This window comes from Phyllostomus discolor, chromosome 3, assembly GCF_004126475.2.
Source record: "Phyllostomus discolor isolate MPI-MPIP mPhyDis1 chromosome 3, mPhyDis1.pri.v3, whole genome shotgun sequence".
Lineage (NCBI taxonomy): Eukaryota > Metazoa > Chordata > Mammalia > Chiroptera > Phyllostomidae > Phyllostomus > Phyllostomus discolor.
The window spans coordinates 189,880,687-189,904,430 of record NC_040905.2 but is presented as its reverse complement, the minus strand read 5'-3'; the positions used below and the strand labels follow the sequence as shown (position 1 = coordinate 189,904,430).

Here is a 23,744-nt window from a genome sequence, read left to right as displayed (position 1 = left end):
ATGAAGAAACTGAGGCTGAGTTGTTCAAGACCAATTTTCCCGACTCTCAGGACAATTAAGCTGCAAAGTCATGGTCTAAATGCTAGTGTCATATCGTAATTCAAATCTTGTTTTCCTGCTAGCTGTGCAAATTTATTCACGTTACTTAACCTCTCTAAGCTTCAGTTGAACCAGAGATAACATAGTAGGACTGTTCTGAGGATTAAGTGACAAGTAAAGCATTTAGCAAATACTACTTAGTATTAGTTGATTTTGCTATTGCTGTTATTTCAATTTAAAAGGATTTTAGGGGTTGAGCATTTGAGTAATGACTTGAAACATATAATATTGAAATATTTTTTTTAATTTTCCATTGCTTTTAAGTATTTTCCTGTTCATAAAATAATATGTTGTATGACTTCTCATTTAGTAGGTGATTTCTAACTTGTCTGTGTCTTTTCAGTGATTGCTATGTTTTTTTATTAACAGTACTTGATACCTCATAGTAATAAGACTGAGTAGGTAATTATGAAGTAGTCATGCATATTTTTATTGGAAAGTTCATTACCATTATTGATATTTCTGATATGAAATTAGGAACACATACAAAAATAAGTTTGTTAAGTTTTTACTACTGTTCAATTAACAAAGCAAATAAATGGATTTTTCAACAATTATATTTTCATATGTATTTATACTTTCAGAATATAAAATGGTATTGTTTTTAATATGTAGTTCTATGCTATAGACTTTTTAATGAATCATGTTAACTTCAATACTGAATATATATGAATATTTTATGAACTATATTTTTGACACTTTAATAATTATTGTATAGTGTAATAATATAATAAATAAGAATATTAAACTATAGTATAACAATTCAAGTTCAAATATTTTCTTTTCTCTGTGTGACGTAAGTCCTATTGAAAAGCACAAATAAAGTGTAATTAATACTTGGTTAGATAGAGGGAACTCATGAATCCCAAGGGAAGTTTTTACAAATGATCATCTGAACTGATGCATAAAAACATTTAACATAATTCAGCATTCCTTTATGATAACAACTTTTTTGCAAATTAGATATAGAATGATCTACCTCAACATAATAAAAGCCATATATGAAAAGCCTACAACTAACTTCATACTCAATCTAGAAAACAAAACTTTTTTCCTAAGATCTGGAAAAAGACAAGGATCCTCACTCCCACCACTTCTATTCAACATTATTCTAGAAGTCTCTGTTGGAGAAATTAGACAAGAAAAGATAAATAAAAAGCACTCAAACTGCAAAGGAAGAAGTAAATGATCACTGTTTGCAGGTGACATGATCTTATATATAGAAAACTCAAAAGACTATACACACACAAATTATTAGTAATAAGAAATGAGTTTCATAAGTTTGTAAAATATAAAATCAACATATAAAAGTCATCTATGTTTATGTAATAGCAAACTATCAGAAAAGGAAATTAAGAAACCAATGCCATTTATAATAGCATTAAAAGAATAAAATGCTTAACCAGGGGGGTAAAAGACATGTACATAAAAAACTACAAAACATTGATGAAAGAAATTTGACACAAATAAGTGAGAAGCCAACCCTGGCTGGATTGATGAATTGTTCAGTTGGTTAGACCATCATCCTGATACATTAAGGTTGTGGGTTAGATCTCTGGTCAGGGCACATAGAATAATCAACCAATGCATGCATAAATAAGTGGAACAACTAAGTCTCCCTCCCTCTCTCTCTCCTTCTCTCCCACCCTCCTGTATTCTGTCTCCAATCAATCAATAAGTTAAAATTTTTAAGAAAAGCAAATAAGTGGAAAACATCTGTGTTCATGGATTGAACAACTTAATATAGTTAAAATATCTATACTCCCCAATTCAGTCTATGGATTCAATGCAATTCCGATCAAAATCCCAGTGGCATTTTTTACAAAAATAGAAACAACAATCCTTTTATTCATAGAATAAAGACCCAAATAGCTAAACAGTCTTGAGAAAGAACAATAAAGCTGTCAAAAACAACACTCTGATTTCAAAATATATTACAATAGAAAGCTGTAGTAATTAAAACAATATGGCACTCAGATAGAAACAGAATATTAACATTGGAAACATAATAGGAAGACCAGAAATAAATCCACACATATATGGTCAACTGAACTTCAACAAGGGTTGCAAGAATACAAAATGGGGAAAGAGAGTTGCTTAACAAGTAAAATTTAAAAAACTGAATATTTACATGCACAGAATGAAACACTGGACCATTATCTCATACTGTACACTAAAAAATGACTTAAAATGGATTCAGAGTTTAATGTAAAACCTAAAGCTGTAAACCTCCTAAAAGAGAATATATAGGTATATGTACATGACCTTAGTAAAAACAATGATTTCTTAGATATCACACCAAAAACACAATCAATAATAGCAAAAATAGTGATACAACATCAAAATAAAATGTTCCTGCATAGAAAAGGAAACAATCAACAAAGTGAAGGAAATTTACAGAATGGGAAATAATGTTGGTAATCCATTCATTATTTTAAAGCAATGTTTCTCAAGGACCTAATATACATCTTTATTTTTTTTTTATTTTTAGTTACAGTTTCCCTTTTTCCTTGTTGCTCTCTCTTGCCCCATCCCCATACCCTCATAGTCAATCCCCCTCATTGTCTCTGCCCACGAGTCCTCTATTTGTGTTCCTTTGCTTGCCCCTTTTTCTTCATCCCCCCACTACTCCGTTCCCTCCTCCCCTTGAGTCAATGTCAGTTTGTTCTTTATTTCTAAGTCTCTGGTTTTATTTTGCTTGCTTGTGTGTTTGTTGATTAGGTCCCACTTATAGGTGAGATCATATGGTATTGGTCTTTCATGACCTGGCTTATTTTGCTTAGCATAATATTCTCCAGTTCCATCCACACTATCGTGAAGAATAGGAGCTCCTTCTTTCTTTCTGTTGCATAATATTTCATTGTGTAAATGTTCCACAGTTTTTTGATCCACTTATTTACCGATGGGCACTTAGGCTGTTTCCAGCACTTGGCAATTGTAAATAACACTGCTATGAACATTGGGGTGCATTGCAATGTGGCTATCACTGAGAACACGGGATAAAGTGTGACCCTTTGAAAACAGGTGTTTCATAAATACTGGCAACTGAAAGGAGATAATGAATTACATGGAAGAGTCATGTTAACCTCCAGATGTTTGCTTCATGCTGTAGTGTAGATTGTAATACAGGTAATAAGTACACTTTTAGTGGGAGTAGCATGCTAAAAGTCTAGGACAAAGCTTAAATTATTCTCATTTATAAAATAGAGAAGTGAAACTTTTTTCATTTCTATGAAAACACAGGTGCAAGATACTGTCTTTTGTGCAAAAAAGAGATAGTACTAAAGAACCTAATTTCTGTATTGGAATTATTAATAATAGTTATTTTCTTGGATTTTAAAAAATTGGTAATATCTAAAGGCTCATATAATTTCAGAAAATTAGTTGATTGGACATGATGTGACTTTTGTACTCTCTTACATAAAACAGAGTTTTTATAAAATATTAAAATCAATTGGTTATTTCATCTTTCATGACACTTTTAACATTTTTTCTTAAAGTATATGTGATATTAATAATATTACACAAACACCAAAAGGCAGACACACATACACATACATATAGAAGACAAAAAAATCCTTGGTAGTATTCATACATTTACAGATGATGAGTCTATTGTGCTGTATTCATAGAACATTATAGTATCAGAAATGACTAAATAGTAATTGGTTGTACCATGTTAGTTTTTCACATAAGGAGTCCAGAGGTTTCACACATTTCTTTCAGAACATATCCATTTATAAATACAATATCTGTTTTTTGTGTTTGTGATATTGCTTCTGCGACTTTAGTCACATATGATAATCCTTAGCTATCACTGCAGGACTTCGCAGTAATTTAATCATATATTCACTAATCAACATGCCTACAAAATTAGGCAATTCTTTAACATGTGTATTTTATTTTTATAGCTCTAAGTTTTGCTCACAGAAAAATTACCCAGTAAAACTGGAAAAGTATCTTCTACTTGCAAAGTGATGAAAAGTCTCGATTGAGAATTGAAATATGTGGCACAATTATTGAATAGGAGTTTTTCCTGTATCTGGATGTCCACCTTTGGATTAATCTCCCATCCTATTTCACCTTACCTTTTGGCCTTGGTACTAAGGAAACCATACAAAGAAATGTTAAATAAATAACCTAAATGTTAGAGTTAGATAACCCATCAGATCCATTGCTTATTGTTGTGCATGAAGAAAATATTAGCAAATAACTAAAAGTCAGAAAATTAGGTATGCCTTCGAAATGTATTAATTCTCATTTATTGGAGGATTTATATTGTTTTATTATAATTTTTCATTTTAATGACCAAAAGTCTATATGTCATATAAGTTGTAATTTACTATTATTTTATTTAGTCATTTCCATATATTTCTAAGTCAAAACTTACAATGCACATATACCTCTGCTATAGGTCAGGGTCTAAACTGATGAGCAAAGCCATGTTTAGGTGATCCTGGTAGTCCTTATAAAGAATTGAGTACCTTAGATTAGATATCAGAGCTATATGTAGAGACTAGAAAATGTAAAGATGCACCTTTACATTTTCCCCTGAATTTTGGAGGAAATAAAATCTATAATTAGTGAGAAATTTAAAAAAATATATTACTTAGGCCAGTCTGTAAATAGGAAGGTTATAAGGCTAGATAATATAACTTCCCTATTGAGCTAACTATTTGAGATGGAGTATAGTTACTTTGAGAGGAACCTTATCAAATAAAATTGGCCATATCATTGTTTGTTAAACAGCAATTGCAGAATTAGAGTCTTATGGGTAGTACTCTGTGATCTTTTTCTCCTTTCAGATGTTACACAAACAAACAAACAAACAAACAAAGTATCTCTGGGTAGGAGAAGAAACAATTTGAGAATATCTTAAGGCAGTGAAGTTCAGGAGAATACTCACTTTTTAATAGTCTTTCCCTTTCATACTCCTTGGCCCACCAACTTCAGTTTTACATCATCTAGTTCAATACCACATTCTAAAGGTGACAGAATTTCAAATTAAAGAAAGAAAACTTACGTTATGGTCAAAGAATAATTTTGCCCTCTATCCTTTCCCCTCACCTCAAAAAAAGGTGAATCTAATCTCTTCAATAAATAATGTTTTACAATTTAATATGACAGGAAATCAAGTAAGTTGGCAAACAATTGGAAAGTTATTTTTTTAAGATTTTATTTATTTATTTTTAGAGAGGGAAGGGAGGGAGAAAGAGAGAGAGAGAGAAACATCAATGTGCGGTTGCTTGGGGGCTGTGGCCTGCCACCCAGGCATGTACCCTGACTGGGAATTGAACCTGTGACACTTTGGTTCGCAGCCTGCCCTCAATCCACTGAGCTATGCCAGCCAGGATGGAAAGTTATTTTTTTAAATATATGAATTGTCAATTGGGGTTGGGAGTGGAGCAAAGGGGTAAATTATCTCTTTTTTATGTATTCCTGTATTTTTCAAATACTATTACAAGTGTGGATAATATAAAAGTATCACTTATCAAATTATAAAAATCTGAAAAATACATGACTTTTCTAAAGAAAGCAAGGCACATAACATGTAAAAATTCATGTTCTCACCTTAATAAAGAATATAATTCCTTGTGCCATGTTTAGGAATATTGGAATGTTCAGTGGTCATTGTTCTATGCAACAATAATAAAATAAATATGTAACATAGTATGTAAATAATATATTTATAGTAATAATTCTATAATAGAAATTATAACATAATTTTATTAAAATTCTATGATTCAATAATAATTTTATGTTATGCAATAATCCAATACTAAATTTGTAAAAATAAATATATAATATCTCTACACAATAACAATACATTCAATTAATTAATTAATTAATTGAAAATAAACATAACTGACCCTCGCTGGGTGGCTCATTTGGTTGGGGCATTGTCCCATAAACCAAAAGGTTGTGGGTTCGATTCCCAGTCAGGGCACATACCTAGGTTGTGTATTTGATCCCTGGGTTCAGGGTGCATACAGGAGGCAACATATCTCCCTCTCTGCCTCACTCTCCCCCTCCCTTCCTTTCTCTCTAAGATTAATATTGAAAAATGTCCTCAGGCGGGGATTAAAATAACAATAATAACAAAAAAAAACCCCATGGTTAGTCAGGGATAAAAGTTCTGCTAGCCTGCCTAGACACAATCTTAAAATCACTATGTAATTCATAAATTCCCATATTTCATCACACTAAAATAAGAGAACATTATATCCTACTTTCTAAGTGGCCAGTAAGTCTCAAAATTACCCTTTTTTGGAACTTTCTCCTTTTCAAAAGGGCATTGATAATTATTTCAGTTTGTCTTTGTTAAGACTGGTATATTTCAGTTTGGAATATTGGAAAGCTCACTCCACGTAAGTCATTATTTCCACCAAGTACTCCACATTCTATTTATTTATTTACCTGACATGTGATCAATGTATATATACCACCTATTTGAAATAGTTCTGTATACTGAAAATACAACAATAAATAAGTCACATAATATTGTTTTCCTGGTAGAGATTTTATTCTTATGGGGAAACAGGCAATGTATGATAATGATTTAAATTACATAGATAGGTATATGGAGATAAATTGGACTAGAGATTAGACAGATAGATATAGATAGACAGACACACAGACAGACATTCAGGCAGACAGATGGTTGTATAGGTTCCATAGAGCATAAAGCATGTTAGAGAACAGAAGAAGCTGTGTAATAGTGAAATGAACAGAGAGAGATTAGGCAGTAAAATATGTCTGAATCAAAATGTATCACGGAGCTAAATATAAAATGTAAAAATATAAAACTCATAGAAGAAAACATAGAAGCATATCTACATGATCTTGGGTTTGCTGATGATTTTTTAGATATAACACCAAAGGCACACTACACTCCTGCTAGAAAGGTCAATATCCCAAATGCTGACAACACCAAATGCTGGGGAGGGTGTAGAGCAATTGGAAATCATTGCTGGGGAGATTGTAAACTGGTACAGTCACTATAAGAGATAGTTCAGAGGTTTCTTTTGTATGGTGTGTATGTATGTGTGCATGCATATATATGTGTGCATGTATGTATGTACATATTGAGTTGGCCAAAAAAGTCTATATGGCTTTTTCCATAAAATAAGAGACACATTTTTTTATTTTTACCAATAACTTCATTGATTTGAACGTTTTGACTATGTCAGCTATCTGTGTTACACCATATGTTGTAACAGGGATGGTTCTGAACTATGTCTCCATTTGATCACTATCACTTCAACTGGTGTGGAGCATTGTCCAGCAAGAACTCTCCATCACAAAACTTCCCAAACTACTTTCACACATCCAGTCAGTCACAGCACCTTCTCCATACACTGCACAAATCTTTTTCGTGTGTTTTTACCTTTCTTGAAATAATAAATCATAATATGCCAAAAATTTTGTGTATTTTCTTCCATCTTCAATATTAAAATGGCTACACAAAAATTCACCAATTTTGATAAGTTTTTAAATGTATGCTGATATGACAACTGTCACAATATAATCTAACAAAATTGTTTTGGATGACGACAAGTAAGCGCTAGTAGAGCCATCTTATGAAAGAAAAAAAAAAGAACTCTTTGGCCAACCCAATATATGTGTGTATGTATCTGTGTATATTTGTGTGTGTATTTTTTACATACCAAAAAGATATATATGTTTAACATATATAATTGATGACTTGATGAGTTTGAGATAAGTATACACCTGTGAAACCATCTCCCCAGTCTATGCCATAAACATACCTCATAATCTCCACTTAAGGTGCTTTTTGGGTTTCCAAGTAAGGTATAATAGCTGATTGGACTTCTAGTGTGGAAGTGGTAGATACAAAGTAAATAGAATATTTCAAATATTTGGAGGTAATCAGTCAGAACTTACTGAAAGACAAGCAGAATGAAGAAAAAAATAATTATGAATGACTCACCAATTTTGGATTGAGTCACAGGTTAGTTGTTAGTTTCAGTTACTGAGCTGGTGAAAACTTGGGGGCAACCAGGTTTGGGTGGATGGGTGTCTTTTCTTTGTGGCATGTTAATTTGGAGATACCTGGAAGATAGTCAAGTAGTTGCTTTAGTTTAAAATCTGGACATATGAATTTAGACCTGAGTGGATTAGTCAGTGCTGGCTTTAAAATACAGAATTCAACAACATAAGAATGGGGTATAAATCGATGAGAATGGGTGGAATAACTTAAAAAATATATACAGAGAAAAGGGACTAGAATAAAAAGACTGCCATTGGAACTGGCTACATGGACATTCTTGGTGACTTTGGTGCATTTCGGTAGGATGGTCAAGGCAGAAACAATTTTTTTCATTATGAGTTAAATTTGAATCTAAAACATGACTTTTGAATATCATGTAAGAGAAGAATATTGAGGTGTTCTTTTTTTGAAAGGAAAAAAGATTTAAAATGATTCCCTAACTCCTCAGAGAGGTACTAACATTTTCAGAAAAGTTTAAAATTCTGAACAAGGAATTTTATAAGCAGATAGAGACTGAGGACTCTCTTGAAAAGGGGCGAGAAGAACTATGGGGCAGGATTTGACTCTGGCATTACAGCTCTTATGACTGACTCAGTCAGCAAGGCAGGACCTCCTGGAAAACCATGAGATACAAGGACCATTAATCCTGAAGTAGGTAATGTTAAGTAGGGGCAGCAGCCAAGGTATAAAGAGCAGGCAAAACAATTTTACCTCTCATTTTACAGAAAGCTAGTTCTTGAGAGCATGTGGGCTGGAAGCTTCTTCCTTTATTATCAAGCTTTCCCTTGCATCCACATTTTATGGTGTCAAGATAAAGGAGGAAGAAAATTGCTTAGAACATTCTGCAACAATGTTGAGTTTATCTAAGAGAATGCTTTAAATAGGAAGAGATTTAATTGTCATTAATTGGGAAGTTCAAGGGTTTGCATTTTTAAAATTATTTATTTTATTTTTTTATTATTTTAATAATTGAAAGTTGCATTTTTTATTATGTTGAATTTCTCCACATTAATTGGACTTATGGTCACAAGAAAATTTAATATAGTTATGAAAATATAAAGTTAATTGTTTTCCTATATAAATAATATGTAGATATCTCACTGTGTTAGACTCTGAATCCTGCTTAATTTGGTTGTCTGTATGTATTTAGCAATTTATCAAGAACCTATTTAATATATCTCACTTAAATTTACTCAGGTTAGTGATTTGGAAAATAATGAAACAGAGATAAGTTAGCCACCATTTTCTATTTAAAAGAAAGAAACACTTATGATAAATAATTGTTAATGTTATAACATACCATCAGGCAATCTCTTCTCCCTCATGAAAAATAATTCTTCTTCCCTTAACTTTTTCATTAATCTTCATTTATGTGGTGTTTTCACCAAATTCTTCAAATTTTTCTTAAGATGAGAAAGTTTAAACTTGATAAAATTCTAGCCAAAACCTAATCAGCAGATTACAGAGATTTTATTAAAATGGTGTCAATTTAAACCTATAAACTAATTCAATTGTTTAATTCATTTTGGCTTAAAATGAAATAAAACTAACTTACCAACTGTGTTTAACCTTGCAGGAAGAGGAACATTCAACATCCATGAGCCTGGTTGTAGCTATTTACACTTTAGAGATGGTGGTACAGTTTCCCAAGAGTAACAATATTCTTTTCTCTTTTTTTGAGGAATATTACTTTTAATTTGAATTTATATTTATTTGAAAGTAGACTTTCTGAAATTTGTTTGACTTCTTCTTACGACCCCTATGGTTTTATATTTAAATCTGTGGCTGTAACTTCAAATTGCTTGAAACAATGGACTCAACATCTGCCTTCTTGAATTGTATCAAAGCCTTCATCAATTTTTTCCATACTTATAGATTCAGTATCATTAACTTCTACATCCTGCATGAATTTTTTTTTAATCTTTCTAGGGATCTTTCATTTAATCCTTTATCTCTCCAAATTTATCATAAGTATGCTTCAAGTCCTTCAATGGATCATCTGTTAATTTTTCTTAACATCTTTCTTATATTTTTATGAAGATTTCCTGTCTTTTTTTGTATTGTTCTTTGCCTCATTTTCTAAAGTATTTGATTAAATATTTGAACACACCCTCTTCACTCATAGATTCAGTTTCAGACTCTTAAAGCTTTCTCAGCAAATATGATTTTGAATCATTGTCCAATGCCTACTTGCCCTTCTTTGATTCCTTCTTTGATTCCTTCTTTGATTCCTTCTTTGATTCCTTCTTTGATTTCTTTAATTCCTTCTTGGAATCTTTCTTTTCATCCTTCACATCAGCAGATTCTGGGTCACCATCTGCTTTGACATCTTTCTTGGAACTTTTCTTGGCATCTTTCTTGGACTCTTTCTTACCCTTTGATTCATCACCTTTTTCACTGGATTTTGTTGTATCTTTTTCCTCACCTTTATCCTCTTTTGCATCTATTGTTGCATCTCCAGATTCTACAGCTGACTTCTTGCCCTTCTTTGAACTTTTATCTCTTCGGAGTTCCTTTGTGTCTCCTTTTTCCTCTTCAGATTCTGTAGTTGACTCCTTGCTTCTCTTTGAACCTTTATCTTTTTTGGAGGCTTTCTTTGTGTCTCCTTTTTCCTCTCCAAATTCTACAGCTGGCCCCTTGGTTTTCTTTGAACCTTTATCTTTTTTGGAGGCTTTCTTTGTGTCTCCTTTTTCCTCTTCAGATTCTGTAGTTGACTCCTTGCTTCTCTTTGAACTTCTATCTCTTTTGGAGGCTTTCTTTGTGTCTCCTTTTTCCTCTCCAAATTCTACAGCTGACCCCTTGGTTTTCTTTGAACCTTTATCTTTTTTGGAGGCTTTCTTTGTGTCTCCTTTTTCCTCTTCAGATTCTGTAGTTGACTCCTTGCTTCTCTTTGAACTTCTATCTCTTTTGGAGGCTTTCTTTGTGTCTTCTTTTTCCTCTTCAGATTCTGCAGGTGACCTCTTGCTTCTCTTTGAACTTCTATCTCTTTTGGAGGCTTTCATTGTGTCTCCTTTTTCCTCTTCTGATTCTGCAGGTGACCCCTTGCTTCTCTTTGAACCTTTATCTTTTTTTGAATCTTTCTTTGTGTCCCCCTTTTCCCCTTCTGATTCTGAACCAGACCCCTTGTCCTTCTTTGAACTTTTCTTATGTTTTTTTGAGTCTTTCTTTGAGTCTCCTTTTTCCCCTTCTGATTCTGAACCAGACCCCTTATCCTTCTTTGAACTTTTCTTATGTTTTTTTGAGTCTTTCTTTGTGTCTCCTTTTTCACTTTCTGATTCTATATCTGAGCCCTTGCGCTTTTTTGTACTTCTCTTCCCTTTTTTGTCACCTGGTTTTACACTGTCTGTTTTTTTGTCTTTTGTTTCTGTTTCTAAAGCCTGCTCTTTCTTTGAATCTTTCATAGATTTTTTTGACTCCCGTGAGTCTGTGGATTCAGCTACTGAATCTAATTTGCCCTTGTCTTCTTTCTCTCTCTTACTCTCTACACTGGGGCGATGAGTTGCTTTATATAGAGGCTGTCTCCTGGCAGCTAAATAAACTGATGGTCTTTCGGAAATCTTCATTAAAGACTGGTGCATCCATAACGGTCGTCTAGAACCTCCCGTTAATTGGTCTTCATCATATTTCTGAAATATTGGTTAGAATAATGATAAACAGTGTGTATGAGTTACACAGCCTTTGTTACCAAATACCAAAATATGCTTTAACTTCAATAATGAAAATATTTTAGATTTTAATAAATGGCAAATAAACTGTAGATTTTGTAGTAAGTTTTTGCTTTTTCAATTTTATTCTTTTTGAACTAACTGCTAGACATGTCTGATTTTAGAACTTCAATTTAGAGTATTTTCATAACTCCTACATTACTGTATGTTAAAATTGATACAGACATTCACTTACCAATGACATACCAGAAACTCTTCACAAGCTGGAAAAGGCTTTTTTTTTTTTTTTGACTCTGTGTTTTGAATTCTTGAAACATCTTGCCTAGCCTCCATTCTAAGACAAACTTGGAAACTAATTATTTTCTAATATCTAATCATTTTCTGTTCAGGCAGATCCTGGTCTCTGCTGGTACATTCAAGGTCTCTGGAACTTACAATGCTAAAGGTGGTTAAAAGTAAAAGCCTGAAAATCATCCTGCATGGCAAGATATAAATTACCCTCACTTAGAAAACTACAGCAATGAAAACTGTAACATTCAGTGCACAGTAATTTGTGTAGAATGGTGCATTTTGTTTTCAACTTGTGACCAAATATTTGCAAAAACTTAATTGCAAAAAATAGGAAATCTTGGAAGGAATGTTAACAAATAGTGGGAAAATAAATTGAAAAAGAAGAAAAGAAAACATGAGGAGGCAGCAGAAACCTGGATCAGTACAGATTGGATACATTTCCTAAAATAAACAAGAGTTGATGATACATTTATCTTGTGAAAACTTTTCTTCAACATTTTTATATCCCATGATGACTTCAGAAACCTTGGGAAATATTTATCTTCCAAATTCAGAATCCTGAATTCTAAATTACAGGAAATGAGGAGGCATTGAAACTTCATCAAATTATAATGATTCAAATGATGGGATTTCTCTAGCTGGGGAATATTTTTCAAATGTTTATACTAACTGTGGCATTAAGATCTACAGATTTCTGTGCTCTTGGATACATATTTTCTATAATGTAAGTTTACTGAGCAAATAGTTAATGTGAAATAAAGGAGAAATTTTTATACAGTGAAATGCAAATAAAATACATCTACTTTCTCTAACTAGTAGAATTTGAATTACCTTTAACTTTACTGTTTCATATGACATTTAAGAGCTACATGTGGAATCAAATTGAATTGAAATATAAAACTCAGTTCCTTAGTGACACTAGCCATATTTTTTGTTCAGTAGGTACATTAATTGGCATGCAAAGAAATAAAGTATTTCCATCATCACATAAATCTCATTGGTTGGTGATGATCTATTAAGACATATAACTATATACGATTTTACAGGTTTATAACTAGGGAAATTGTATGATCTTAATACTCACAGAAACTGTATTATCTTGTAATTGGGAAGGTCTTGATCTTATTTTTCTTCCTGGCCGCATTGGTTTGGGAAATTCTAGGGAAAAGTGTTGTTGATTCCATGATTTTTTGCTTAATTCACTGACTAAAATAAGAAAACATTAAACATACACTTTAAAGTAAGTAATATTTCATCAAAACTAATAAGGCAGTTAGCTATTATATTTCATGTAAATAAATAAACAAATTATTAAATTTTTGTCTTCATTTATTTGGCAATATTTGAAATTCTCTACTATTACTATGAGAAAACAAAAATTGATTTTTCTATTCTTCCCAACTTTATAGAAAACTACATGAAGTTGTGCTTGTAAAACTAATATAGTTTGTAAGATAAATGGAGATAAACCATTTTACTGCATCCCTTTAGATTTTCTATCTAATCTAGTCTAGATTTTTGTTTTATACTCTTTTGGTTAGAATACAGTTATACTGAGAACAGAAAACATGGTAACTACTTTCGAAGCCTTCAAAGTAATTAGTACAGTGCCTGTTATAAAATGTTCAGGAAATACAGAATTGACTCTCAATGCTAATGTTTTAGATCAGTGATTTTAACCAGCAAACCACAGCAGGCAGCAGACATGCTGCAAGAAATGTTAAAATATGCAATACCTGAATATTTAGTCAGGGGCACTGTCCTCTTTTCCCTTAGATTGTCAATTAAGAAAACGACGAGTCATCACAACAGCAGCTGCTGAGTATGAATGAATCAAAATTATACCTTTTTTTGTCAGATAGGCAAAAAATATGTTTTTTGGTCTGTGGCAGAATTGTAGTAATTAGTTTATGTGTGCCATGATATGAAAAAGGTTGAAAGTCGCTACTTTAGATCTCCTTAGTTTAAAATCAATTTCCAAGCTACAAAAGTAGATGTCATGTACCTAAGAACTGCATTGTTAGAGGTGGCACAAAGAAATTGACAAATAAAGAGCACCTATAGAACTGTGACTGGGAGTCCAAAGTTACCTGCAAACTATAGTGGAAATAAAGACATTTAGCTTGCCAATGGGACAAGTGAGAGAGGTACCTGCATTGTGTTTGAATGTGTGTGGTAATACTGTGTGTAAGTGAAAATAGCCTTGTCCTGTGAATCTCCTAAAGATGGAAGCAAGAGCAATGAGAAAATACACAGAATGAAAGGCATATTTAACATCAGTATATGAGGGAAAATTTAACATCAATGTGAGGGAAAATTGCTTGATGTATGAAGTCTTCCAATACAAGTTTGCCTGGCCTTGTCAAGCAATGAATTTTTTTAGCCAATTTAAACCCTGATAAAATCTATTAAAATGTAATAGAAGGCATTTCTAACATGGGTGAGAAGTGATTTATCCAATTTTTACACTGCCTTTAATTGTAAGATTATGTGATTGAATGATTTCTAACATATCAATGTCCACCTTCATGGTTCTATACATATTTGCTTAATCTTCTTTGGATTTAGAATCAAAATATCTTTAGAAAATATTCACTGAGCCCATAAAAAAGGTATCTTGGAAAATAAAATGTTGATTTTTAATAATATTGCATGATAGCTATTGCCTTAATCACACTTTGAATGAAAAATAATCGCTTATCCCTAAAATTAATCATCCATGTTTTTAAAATATATATATTGAATTATTTCTTACCTGGAATATAATTATCTTGTGCCCCAAAGTTTACTTTTTGGCTGTTAAAATAAGAGGGAAAGGTTTTAATTAATTTATACAAAAATCACTCTATTAATGATCATTAGTATGCCCATGCACTTGCCACCACCAACTAGAGAAATACTTTGCATGCTCAAATCTCTATCATTATGTAATATTATTTGGTCTCAGAGATGAGAATATGTTTGTGTTTGTTTTTAGAACAAACCTCAACAGAGCTAAAACAACAGGAATAAAGTATAAGAAAAAAACCTTATTAACTTTTCATATCTAAAAGACATTTTTGAAATTTTGAAACCATGATTGAATTCATTTCCCCACCTCATGCTCCAAATATCCTTCCAACTGAATTTTCATTGAGACAGCACTTTGAAAACATTATGCATAAGTGAAACCAGATTCTCAAAATATTTTCAGGACTTAACTAAATCCAGATCATTCAATGACATATGTATGTGTGTGAGTGTGTTTATGTGTATGAGTAAGTCAGTATGTATCACAATATTGACATGAATTTCAATTTTTCTTTTGTTCTCCATAAAATCTGAGAAGTAAAATTATGTTGCAAAGTAGTCTCAAATTATATTTCCATTTGTTTTATTACTATATGGGCATATTTGTCTCCACAAAGTTAGTTTCACAGTCTACTTTTTATATGGAGGCAAATATTATAATTTATTAGAGAAATATTATTCTACCTTTTCCTATTACAAAAATAGAGTCATTGTTGGCCTTACACAAACACACACACAAAATCAAACACATGGTTATCCAGTGTTTTACTTATTTTGACATAAGTATAAATAATGAATTACATTTTTACAGAGTATCTTGATAACTACATGAAAGCTTTAGTCCTCAGCAAAATGTCTGACACATTTTAAAATTTATCAGTCTTTAGAAATTTTGAATGAAATAATTGAATAAAATTAGGGTGTGTTGACCTGGTCTTATGCTGTTTTTTAAAAATCTGAGGACATGCATTAAAATCATTTGCTCCACTATTGCTGAATCTCTAGTTTTTTATCTAACCAACATATGATTATACATTTTGAAGAAAATTTGATGTACAACCATGGTTATGAACTACTCTGTTCTAAATGCTCTTAAAGATTACATATTTCAGGTTTATGAAACAATAGTATTAAATTTAAGATTTAAAAGTATTACATAGGTATGGTCCATTAATTTCTTGTATAATCTCTAGTTCATATTGTCTGGTCACCAGGCAATTGACTTAGAAATCAATAACAAAATTATAGAAAAAATACACAAAAATTGGACAGTGAAGAAGGCTGATAGAAGAAAAAATGATTCATTTGAAATATGGTGTTGGAGGCAAACTCTTATAGATACCTTGGACTGTCAAGAAGACAATCAAGTGAGTCCTAGAGCAAATGAAACTTGAAACACAGCTGGAGGTAAAAATGACAAAACTGAGGCCGTCCTCCTCTAGGCACGTTGTGAGAAGGCAGGGTTTTTTGGAAGAGGCAATAATGCTGGGGGGAAATAGAAGGCAACCAGAAAAGAGGAAGACCAAATGTGAGATGGACTGACTCCATAAGAGGAGACACTGAAATGAGCCTCTAGGAGCAGAGCAGGGCTGTTGAGTATACGACATTCTGGATATCACTCATTCATTGAGTCTGCAGAAGTCTCAGCCAATGTCAATGTCATGTAGCAACACAAATATTTGAAAAGTAAGCAGTTCCTTCTAAAGCAGTGGTCAAATAGAAATCACAATACAACTTATTTAAAAAACAACTGAACAATAATATATTGAAAATTGTGGGTTACTACTTATAATTCATACAGTAGAATTTATAGCTTTAATTCCTTATGAAAAGTTTAAAATCAATGTTCTAAATCTCTGCCTTAAAATTAGAAAAATATTGAATTAAAGTTAAAGGGAGGGAATTATTGATCTATAAGCCAAAATCAATGAAAGAGAAAATAAAATGAGAGAAAACATAAAATTGTAAAACTTGGGATTTTTATAAAAGATTATTAGAATGGGTTAAGCTCTAGAAAGACTGATGAAAGATAAGAAAAAACACATTACCAATATTAAGACTAATGTAGGATTTATAAATATATAGATTTTGAATAATAATGAGGAATGTCATTAACAACTTCATGATAATAAATTCAACAAGTGAAATAGATGAGCTCCCTTTGAAACTCAGCTTGTTTATAAAAACTGGTACATGATGAAATAATAAAAATGTGAGTAGCTCTATAATTATTATGTTAATTCATTATCAAACAGAAAAACAGAGGCTTGGAGCATTTTACTAATAAATTAAATGAAAAATTTAAGGAAAAATACTGCACATAAGTTTTTCAGAAACAAGAAGGAAAATGATATTTCAACTTATTTTTTGAGACCAATATAAATAACCCTAACCCTCCAAACCTCTCAGACATTACCAGAAATAACTGTTATAAACCAATAAACTGTACTAACCCAGACACAAAAATTCCTTAACAACTTATTAACTAATCTTATCAAACAATATATAAAATGGCTAATGCATCATGACCATTGAAATTTACTCTCTGGAATGTAAGGTTGGTTTCACATGTATACATCAACCACTGCAATCAGTCTAAATATAAAAATAAGAATTTATCTGATCATCTCAGAACACATAAAATAGATTTTGGAGAAAAAAAGTAGCATTTGTTTATAATTAAAAACTCTGAGAAAACTAGGAATAAAAGACGTCTCCTTCAAATGGATAAAATGGGATTAGATAATACTATTATAATGAAATCTAATGGTGGAATATAGACCGTTTTTTTCTCTACAAATCAGAAGCAAGGTGAGGATGCTCAGCCTGCTGTTCAACATTGTAATCCAAAACTGTTTTGTTTCATCAAATAATAAAAGCATCAAGATTGGAAAGGAAGAAATAAAATTGTTTTTGTTCACAAAAGACCTGATTGAGTAAACAGACTATCCAGTGACATCTACATATATTATTATTTAGAGCTCTTATGTGTCTGTAGCAAAATTGTATGATACAAAGGTTAATTATAAACTGTATATAAAATTATATATCTGTGACTAAAAATGGGAAGATATAAATTTAAGAAAACAGTATAGTTTACCATAACATAAAAATATTTAGAAATAAATTTAAAAATATAGGCAAGACCTGTATAGGAAAACTAAAAATTTTTACCAGGGGAAAATATTCTGATTAGAAGGTGCCCTTTATACCCACTAAAGCAGAAAAACTAAAGATTAATGACATCAACGGTCAGCAACTTGTAGACCTTCTCACATGTTCAGTGTTGGTGGTGGGTATAAAAATGATACAACCATTTTGGAGGACCATGTGATTTTTTTTAAAAAAGTTACATATGTCCTATATATGAATAATAATTTCCACTATGACTTTACTCAAGAAAAGTCTACAAAAGAATTGGAAAAAATATGTATAGCAGCTTTATTCATAATAACATCAAACTAAAGTAACTCAAATATCCATCATCAGGAGAATGCATAAACTGTGGTGTATTCATGTTAATGACATACTTCTCAGTGACCTGAAGGAATGATTTACTGATATATGCAATATGGCAACATGGATGAAAACAATATTATATGGAAAGAAAATATCAGAGACATAAGAGCATATACTGTATGATATAACTTCTATGAATTTTAAGAACAGGCAACATTTTCAGGTCACATAACAGCTATTTGTGGGAGAAGGGCAAAGTGGGTTGACTGGACACTGGCACAGTGTAACCTCATGGTGTGGTTGATGATGCCTGTTTCTTAAGGTTGGTTAGGATGGTGTTAGTGACAATTCAATATATTTAGATCTCTTTCATTTTTATTGAGAAGAGCTTATAGGACATCCAAATAACAATGATCCACATACCTTTATATAAATTCACATATGTCATAAGCACTTATTAATCTTTTGGACTAGAGAGTATTTTCCCACTCTTTCCTCTAAGTCGTGTTCTGCTGGTGACAGCATCTCTCCTTTGCTTGTCTGGGACATTCAAGAAATTTTCTAGAACCAGAATGTATTTAGATGCAATTTTTGAAGTTTCTTATTTAAGAAAAACAACTGTTTGTGTATCTTTTATTATTTTTTCTTTTGAAGTCATTTTATATGAATATATATTTATTTTCATTCTTTTAAAATAAGTCCCTTGAGATTCTGAAGATGGTGTAATTTACTCTAAAATGAAGAAAAATGCAACACTTATGTCAAGAGTTGTTTGATACAATGAGTTCCTGAATTAAGGTCTCTGGACATATTATAAAGAAACACATAGCTAATACTTTATCTTATCTAAAATGAAATGGCATACATAGTTACAAGTCTGCCTTCCCTTCAGGTAGAAAATTCAATCACTTTAAGAAGTCTCAGTATCCTGTAAGGTTTTTTAAGTAATGAAGATATTCGTTGTCAGCTTTCTAAAATGTGGTGTGTTAATGACTTAGTAAGGGAAGCTAGATTTTGGTTTTCCTTAGTAAAAAGCTGAGATCCCAAAGTTGGAGACATGGGGGACTTTATTATTTAGGAGAAAAACTTATTTCTGAATAACCAATGAAAAAAATTAAGGTATAAACATTTAACCACCTTTGTGTTGTTTTGTTTTTATTCTTGGTCTGAAAACTTTTCAGTTTTTTTAAATTATATTTTATTGATTATGCTGTTACAGTTGCCCTGACTTTTCCCACTTGGATCCCCTCCACCCAGCACACCCACTCCCTCAGGCAGTCCTCCCACTCTTTTCATGTCTGTGGGCCATGTGTGTAACTTCTTTGGCTCCTCCCTTTCGTATACTCTACTTTACATCCCCGTGGCTATTCAGTAACTATTTGTACTTCTTAATCCCTTCACCTCTCACCCATTCTTCCACAGCCACCCTCCCATCTCTTTATCTTTAACCTTTGGCTAAAACCCTTTTAGCTTTATTATTTTATTTATTGTTCAATTATGATTCTCTCCATTTCCCCCCCCATGACTCCCCTGCCCTACCAAACCTAACCCCCACCTTCCACTTTCAATCCTCCCCACAAACCTCATTGTCTTTGTCCACGAGTCCTTTGGCATTTTAATTGTTATGTGTCTTGGAGTGGGCCTCTTCACGTCCATTTTGTTTGGGACTCTCAGTGCTTCCTGGACTTACACGTCTATTTCCTTTACCAAATTAGGGAAGTTCTTTCATTATTTTTTCAAATAGATTTCCATTTCTTGTTCTTTCTGTTTTCCTTCTGTAACCCTTATAAGTGAATGTTGGATTGCTTAAAGTTGTCCCACAGGCTGCTTACACTATCAAAGATTTTTTTTTAATTCTCTTTTCTTCTTCTTGTTCTGATTGGTTGATTGTTGCTTCATTATGTTACAAATTATCGATTTGATTCTCAGTTTCATCCATTCTATTGTCATTTTCCTGTAAATTGTTCTCTATTTCAATTAGTGTATCCTTTGTTTCTGACTGGATCTTTTTTATGCTGTTAAGATCCTCTCTAAGTTCCTTGAGCATCCTTATAACTAGTGTTTTGAACTCTGCATCTGATAAATTGCTTTTCTCCATTTTGTTCAGCTCTTTTTCTAGAGTTTTATCCTGTTCTTTCATTTTGGCCATGTTTCTTTGTCTCCTCATTTTGGCAGCTTCCCTGTGTTTGTTTCTATGTAATAGGTAGAGCAACTTTGACTCCGCATCTTGATAGTGTAGCCTAATGTAGTAGATGTCCTATAGGATCCAGAGGCACAGCCTCCCCTATTATCTATGCTGGGTACTTGAGATGTAACCTTTATGTGGGTTGCGTACACCATCCTCTTATAGTTGAGCCTTGGTTGCTGTTAGCAGGTCAATGGGAGGAATTTATCCATGAAAACTTTTAATGATAACTATAAAATACACTGGTGTTTACTCTTGCCTTTAACTATATATCTGGGCATCTTTTAAAAATATACAACAAATTCAAAGGACTAGGGTCCTCATTAATGTATTTTCTACAGTTTCATAAAATGCCTACAATCTGTATCTGTGAATATCCCAAGATGTCTTGCAAGGAGGGTTTGGATTTGGGGATTTGGTGTACATGTGTGGCATATAAGCTTGGAAAGGTCTTGGCAGAAAGTTTTCCAAGGACTTACTGGGACCTAGGTCATTCTTCTTGCATTTGTTAGAGGAACTTCTACATTAAGGTAAAGATCAGCTGTCATGTTGTTACTATCTTGCTGAGACATGATTGTGTGATATGGTGAGATTCTCTGTCATTTTCTAACATTTTCTAGAGCAGTATTTCTCAACCTGGGTTTATTTTGAATCTCTTCAGGGGACATTTTACAGTATCTGAGATATTTTTGGTTATCACAATTGTGGGTATGCATGTATTCATGAACAATTGGTTGCTGATACTGGCATTTCATAGGTGGAGAACCAGGGATGATGCTAAACATCTTACAGTGTAAAGGACAACCCTCACCCCCAGTTCTCAACTCCAATAATGAGTAATCCTGCCAAAAATGTCAGTAGTGCCAAGGCTGCTGTTAAACCTTCTAGATCAAGGTGAAGCCCTAGACCAAGATAGTAAGACAGGTCCTTATTTATGCAATTTAGGGGAGTAAAAGATAAAGTGTATAGTGGATATAAGATCTGGAAGCTAAGACTGGAAGTTGAAAAGTTTTTCCCACATTGGATACCAAATCTTTAGGAAAACCTCTCCACTTCCTTCAGAAGTCTTAGAACTACTATTCAGTATTAGGAATGGAAGTACTGAATTGACTGACACAACCTGAATTAGAGGTGAAACTCGCAAGTGGGGTTATTGACATTTTGATAAATAAATATATTAAAGTGGAATAAGTAGAGAAAGGAAAAACTAAGCCCACAGAGGAGAATTTTCTTTACCAACTACCTGTTGGTTACCATGGCACTGACATGTAAGTCTAAACTTAAGGTCTTGTCACTGTTAGAAGAATTCAGAGGAAATACCAAGTAGAAAATTATTTCTTTGCATCTCAGCCTTTCTGTTAAGTGAATTGGAAGTTGCCACTTGAACCCAAGGAAATATGAACTTTTATTAAAGATTTTGTGTGCACTTCATTGGCCAACAATCAGACCATTTGAATATGAATTTAACCCCACTTTCCTTCTACCATGACAGTATTGGGATTACACTAGCAATCGTCATAAAACCAAAACATAAATTTCTAACCATTGTGATGGTGAAGTTCTTTGAAAGTCATGCAGTACTCATCATAATAGCAATGCTGTCAATACTTTATTGTGCTCATACATTTTATGGTAATTACAATAGTTAATTCTGTCATAGTATCTGCCTGAACATAGATGATTGTGTACTGGTTAACACAATCACAATAAAAAACTGGTTATCACTTGGGGCCTCTAATATAATCATGACAAATACATTCAAACCTTTTACTGAAGTATGTTCTTTACATTATAATGAAGTAGGCACCAATGCCTAGAGGAAGTCTGTTTTATTTGTATTTATTTTCAAGATTTGTGTTTCATCTTCCCATTAACAGTACTGCCCAAAGAAAACTCGGTTACACCTTCTTTTATATTCCAGAGTTCCATGCCTGTGCCTTTATTTCATGCCTTCACAGTAAAAACAAAATGAAACGAAACAGAACAAAGCACAATACAACAAAACAAAACAACAAAAAAACATAATTAAAAGGTTTTCTTCCCTTACTTCATTTTAACACAAAATAAATCAAGCATCAGGAGACAACTATTATCAAACTTCCTATTCTGGATTATCTTTTTATATTGGCTTCTTTGTGTTGGGCTGTCCCATTTACTAGCAAAGGTTTGTATCCTTGACTCATGTCTTCTGAAGGTCAGTATGACTTTTTGGTCACTGTGATATTTTAAAGATTCCCATAAATTTCCAAATGACCCATAAGAAGTCATTTGTGATAGTTGCCTGAATGAAAATGATGGATTATTTTACTTTTTATGTTCCAAAATGCAATGTAACAAAAAAATGTAGAATCACATTGAGAAAGACTTATCTAAAGTTATGTCTATATTTTACTGAAGTGAATGAGCTGGGTGAGTCTTGGATCCGAACAACCTATGTTGTTGCTTTAGAGTGTGTTTGCTATAAATATTCTCTCTTGTTTATCAATGGCATGATAAAAATGTAACAAACATCTCCTTACACTAAAGAGAATAACTGTAAATATAGCTAGAGCATTTCAGTTATTTTAAAACATAAAATTTGAAAAGAGGACTTACAATCTTGGTACAGACATTTTCCCCACCTACAGTTTGCCAGGAACCTAAGTATGAAAGTTCCAATTAGTGATGTTGACAGGTGACATCATAAAGAGGCCAAGAACACTACTAAGTACAGGGGAAAACAAGAAGATTCACTTTATTTGTGTTTTAATTGTCTCTAATATTCAGTCTAAAGTTGGGATTTACCTTCAGTCATTATTATTGAATAAATAGCAACTGGTAGTTTAAAAATAGCCCATTGTTTTAACAGCTTTAAGTACTTCTAATTTTTCATGTAGTTTTAGTTTAACCTTATGGGTTGTTCATAGATACAAGATTTTGAAGAAAGCTAGATGTTTATTAAAATCATCTACCCAGAGGCCTGAGTTAGGTATTTTGTGCTCTGCCCATCACTCCACCCCATGAGTAGATGAAAGTACATACTATACAGAGTGGTTTTGACACTTTGCCATCATTTAGCTCCATTTAGGGAATTTTGACTGATATTTTCCCTTAAGTAATAGATTTATTAAACTTCAGCCACTGTTAGAGATAAACTACAAAAATCTCAGTGGTTTTTCTCAGTGAAAAGTTTCTGAGTTGTTTTTTTTTGTCATGTCTCAGACCATGCTGTAAGTTCTAGACGGGTTAGGGTGGAGGGACTCCC

The 23,744-nt window shown here is 32.5% G+C and overlaps 1 protein-coding gene across 1 annotated transcript; it reads right to left on the bottom strand.

Moving 5' to 3' along the window:
- Positions 1 to 10,296: 10,296 nt before the first annotated feature.
- On the bottom strand, positions 10,297 to 23,112 carry CYLC2 (cylicin 2). Its single transcript, XM_036020123.1, has 5 exons — positions 23,096 to 23,112; positions 14,822 to 14,862; positions 13,151 to 13,272; positions 11,488 to 11,736; positions 10,297 to 11,406 (listed from the first exon to the last, which is right to left on the bottom strand). Exons 1-5 carry the CDS (start codon positions 23,110 to 23,112, stop codon positions 10,297 to 10,299), a joined length of 1,539 nt encoding a protein of 512 aa, XP_035876016.1.
- Positions 23,113 to 23,744: the final 632 nt, after the last annotated feature.

Bases quoted from the DNA above. Each gene is read 5' to 3' on its own strand.
- CYLC2 (XM_036020123.1), bottom strand. The intron at 13,273-14,821 runs GTAAGAAATAAT...TTCTTATTTTAG, and splicing joins ACAAGATAATTATATTCCAG to TCAGTGAATTAAGCAAAAAA. The intron at 11,737-13,150 runs GTGAGTATTAAG...CCAATATTTCAG, and splicing joins TACAAGATAATACAGTTTCT to AAATATGATGAAGACCAATT.